Below are 3600 nucleotides of genomic sequence, written 5' to 3'. Positions count from 1 at the left end.
ACTCAAAGAAACCGGAAGCTCGGGATTGAACCGCCCATTTACACACTTCATGGGCCGCGACATTCGAGCTCCTCGGAATCCAATTGAAATCAAAACAATCAAACCAGGACATCGAGTCAATAACAGCAAAAAATAAACTAACCATGGACCAATGCAAGGAGCTTTTGGCCTTTTTCAAGCTGAGCATAACTCCTTGATTATCACCTTCAAATTCCACCTTCCTTATTTGCCGAGATCTAGCCATGGAACTCGCCATAAGCACTCCATACAACTCAGCCTCCGTCGTTGTAGAAGTCTGGCAGCTATCAGACCAAACCCAGAGCACATCACCATTGTTGTTACGAGCAACCACACTCACCACGGCGGAGCCATTCCTAAAGGCAGCATCGGAATTTAGTTTAATTATACCTGGCTTCGGGGGAAACCACCCTTCTCTCGGCTTATTCATGATGCTCCCAGCTTCGAAAATACTCTCCGCTCTAACTTTGAGATGTTCATTACTCTTCGAAAAAATTCTGTTCATAGCCCCATCAAAGCTAAACTCAACCCCATTCGCCCAACTCTGATTCCTAGAAAACCAGATTTCATCAATAATGGAGCAAGCCTTGATTAAAAACTCATCTGTAGACCCCGAGCCCTTATTCCATTCTTCGTTGGCGCAGAGGATAGCTTCGACCGCTGAGCGCCCATGATCGAGATGGTTTGAAATCCATCTCCGCCCATTCGTCACTCTGAACCACAGCCTAGCAGCAATGTGACAGTAGAAGAAAAGATGACTGACTGATTCCTCATGTAAACCACACAACCGACACTTCACGTCGATGCCGAGACCTCTCCCAGCCAGAACAGGAGCGAGAGGCAGCCCATTCTATTTTTTTTCTTCTTCTATTTTTATGACAAACATGCCATAAAAAGTTGTACTTAATGATAATAACGACCATTAAGCTTTCATAATGTATAAAGGAAAAAAAATAAAAAAAATAAAAAAAAGTCAGACTTCTAAAATACTCCCTACTTTTTTAAAAATAGTACAATATGATAGTTGACTAATAATTGAAATAGTATTTTTTTTTTATTATCAAAACTTGTTAATTGTACTTTGGCCAATGTTTAGTTAATAATTAGAAATTAGCTAATTTTATGACGTGGTAAGTAGCGATAATAAGAGTGGAAATTAGCCAATTTAATGACATGTCAATTTGGTTCATATTAGAAAAAAATTCATTTCTAATTAAAATCAAACGTTGGTTATTAAAATGCTACCTTGTGGGTCCTGGCATACAACAAACCTTCCCCGGTGGAGTTGCGTTCCGCTGCAAATGGGCTTGTAAACCATCACCGTGCATGGACGGCCTGCAAAATGATGCAACTACCTCTCCGATGTTTACATGGATTTTTTTGACCTTTTGCTAACTTGGCATCAAGGGCATCTTCTTTGCGGGAGTTATATGGGACTCATAATACTTTCCTTTTGGAACTCTTTCCCCAATTGGCTTGCAACGAGGAGAATATTATCTCCACATTGTCATAAGAAATTTGTCCCATAATTTGTGGTGCATATAATCATGTTGGTGTTGGAAGGAAGGTGACTTGACACGAAACTCAATATATTAGACACATCGATGGGCATAAAAAGCTAAACGAGTTTTAGTTCACCAGCTCACCACATAATTAAGCTAAAATAAGTTCATAAATTTAGGAGTCCCGCAACAAAATTAGAGGTGTCATGATCGGATTTAGTGAATCCGATGTTGAAATCTAGCGATCTTTAATGGCATTGATGACTTTTTTCCCATCGCCACCCACCCACCTAGAACCCTTTTTAAGCATGTACTGCCCTTAAAGAAAAGATCTCGATAAGTAAAATGTTGCCTGCCCGAGTTTGGCGTTAAAAAGGAGACGGAAGGGTATGACTTAGCCCTGAGGATAAATTAATACTAATGAAGGCAGATCGAAGACAAGGAATCACGCTTGTGCTCATAGAATAGGTTAGAAGTGTTAATGCCACCACTTTGATGGGTGTTTCGTGTCCCGCTTCGGATAATGATTGAAATTTTCATTGTGAGAGCTATATCCGTACTCGATCACAAACTGAACAAGACACCTACTACTTATTGTGACCAAAATTGGTGTGATAAATAAAGATAATTTCCATGAGAAATATCATAACGTTATGCCAAGGATTAATCATGATCAAGAATTTCTAGGAGTTAATCCCTTGGCGTAAGGCAACTTGATATAGCTCAAGGACACCCTTAATTAACAAGATTCCTCATTGAGGAAAAACCCAATCTTCAATATGGAACTGTTAATAGGCAAGGGAAAATTTGGTGGAGAAATGTAGTCCCATAAACAAGTCCATGCCATTCATTAAAGAGCGATCATTGACAAAACAAATATCTTTCACTCGACTCGATCCATATTTTGAATTATAAATGGAGTTATACTAGAATCATGTTAAAGTGTTTACAATGAGTGCTATTGATTAATCAATCGTATGGATATATATCTTTTAACGTTGGTGCTTGTTTCTTTTTATTTTTTATATAACACAGAACCTTGTGCGTTTCGTAAGATATTCCCTCGTGTCTGACAACGTAATTTCCTCTATTATAGTGATTGTCATTTTTGTTGCTCGAATACTATACATACAAACGTGTTTTCGAATATTTCCACACACCTTCCTAGTAAGCCCTTTTCTAATGTAACCTCCACTTTAAAAAAAACTCTATTTTGTTCCTTCTAAGAAAAAGCCTTGTATAATAAATACACAAACTCTCTCTCATTTTCAACACTACACCCGAAAATAAAGAAAGAAAGAAAGAAAAAAAAATATGGCAGAAGAAGGACACTCAAAGTCTGACCAAACCCACAACAAAAAATCCACGAAAAAGAAGAAACTTCTCAAATACATCCCGATCTTTCTTGTGTTCCAAGTCATTGTAATCATAATTATCGTTCTCGTCTTCATGCGAGTCCGTTCCCCGAAGCTCAGGCTCGGCTCACTCCAAATCCAAACCCTAGCTTCGGGTACCTCAGCCTCGCCCACGTTCGACGCTGCCTTCGAAGCCAAGGTAACGATCAAAAATCCTAATTTCGGGCGATTCAAATACGACGCGACGACCGTGTCGTTCGTGTACCAGGGAATCATCGTTGGCCAAGCCTCGGTCCCGGCTGGGAGGGTTGGGATGAAGTCAACGAAGGGGGTTGACTTATTCGCGACGGTGAGCTCGACGGGACTCGCCGGATTAGCCGGGAACGCCGTGGCGACGGAGATCGGCGCCGGATATTTGACTCTCTCCGGGAAGACGGTGATGAGAGGGAGAGTGGAGATCTTGCGTGTAGTGAAGAAGAGGAAAGAAGTTGAGATGGATTGCAGTGTTTTGATTAATTTGCCTTTCAAGACTGTTCAGAGACTTGATTGTCAGTAAAAAAAAATTATATAATCAGTGAAAAAGGAATGTTTTGTAGTCTATTATACTATTTGTACGCTACTATAGGTCATAAGTTTTTGGGCTTGATTAAAAGTCTATTCGAAGTGTTATTGAAAAAAAAATAGATATAAATTTATAAAATTAAATTAAATTTTATCTTTGTTAA

The 3600-nt window shown here is 39.4% G+C and overlaps 1 protein-coding gene across 1 annotated transcript; it reads left to right on the top strand.

Moving 5' to 3' along the window:
- Positions 1-2770: 2770 nt before the first annotated feature.
- On the top strand, positions 2771-3600 carry LOC149405610 (late embryogenesis abundant protein At1g64065-like). Its single transcript, XM_089602007.1, has one exon. It carries the CDS (start codon positions 2835-2837, stop codon positions 3429-3431), a length of 597 nt encoding a protein of 198 aa, XP_089458133.1. The 5' UTR covers positions 2771-2834; the 3' UTR covers positions 3432-3600.

Source organism: Urtica dioica, chromosome 2, assembly GCF_054948205.1.
Source record: "Urtica dioica subsp. dioica isolate 48M chromosome 2, U.dioica_male_clone48M_v1_H2, whole genome shotgun sequence".
NCBI classification, from domain to species: Eukaryota; Viridiplantae; Streptophyta; class Magnoliopsida; order Rosales; family Urticaceae; genus Urtica; species Urtica dioica.
This window is presented reverse-complemented; position numbering and strand designations above follow the sequence as displayed.

Bases quoted from the DNA above. Each gene is read 5' to 3' on its own strand.
- LOC149405610 (XM_089602007.1), top strand. From the start codon at position 2,835: ATGGCAGAAGAAGGACACTCAAAGTCTGACCAAACCCACAACAAAAAA.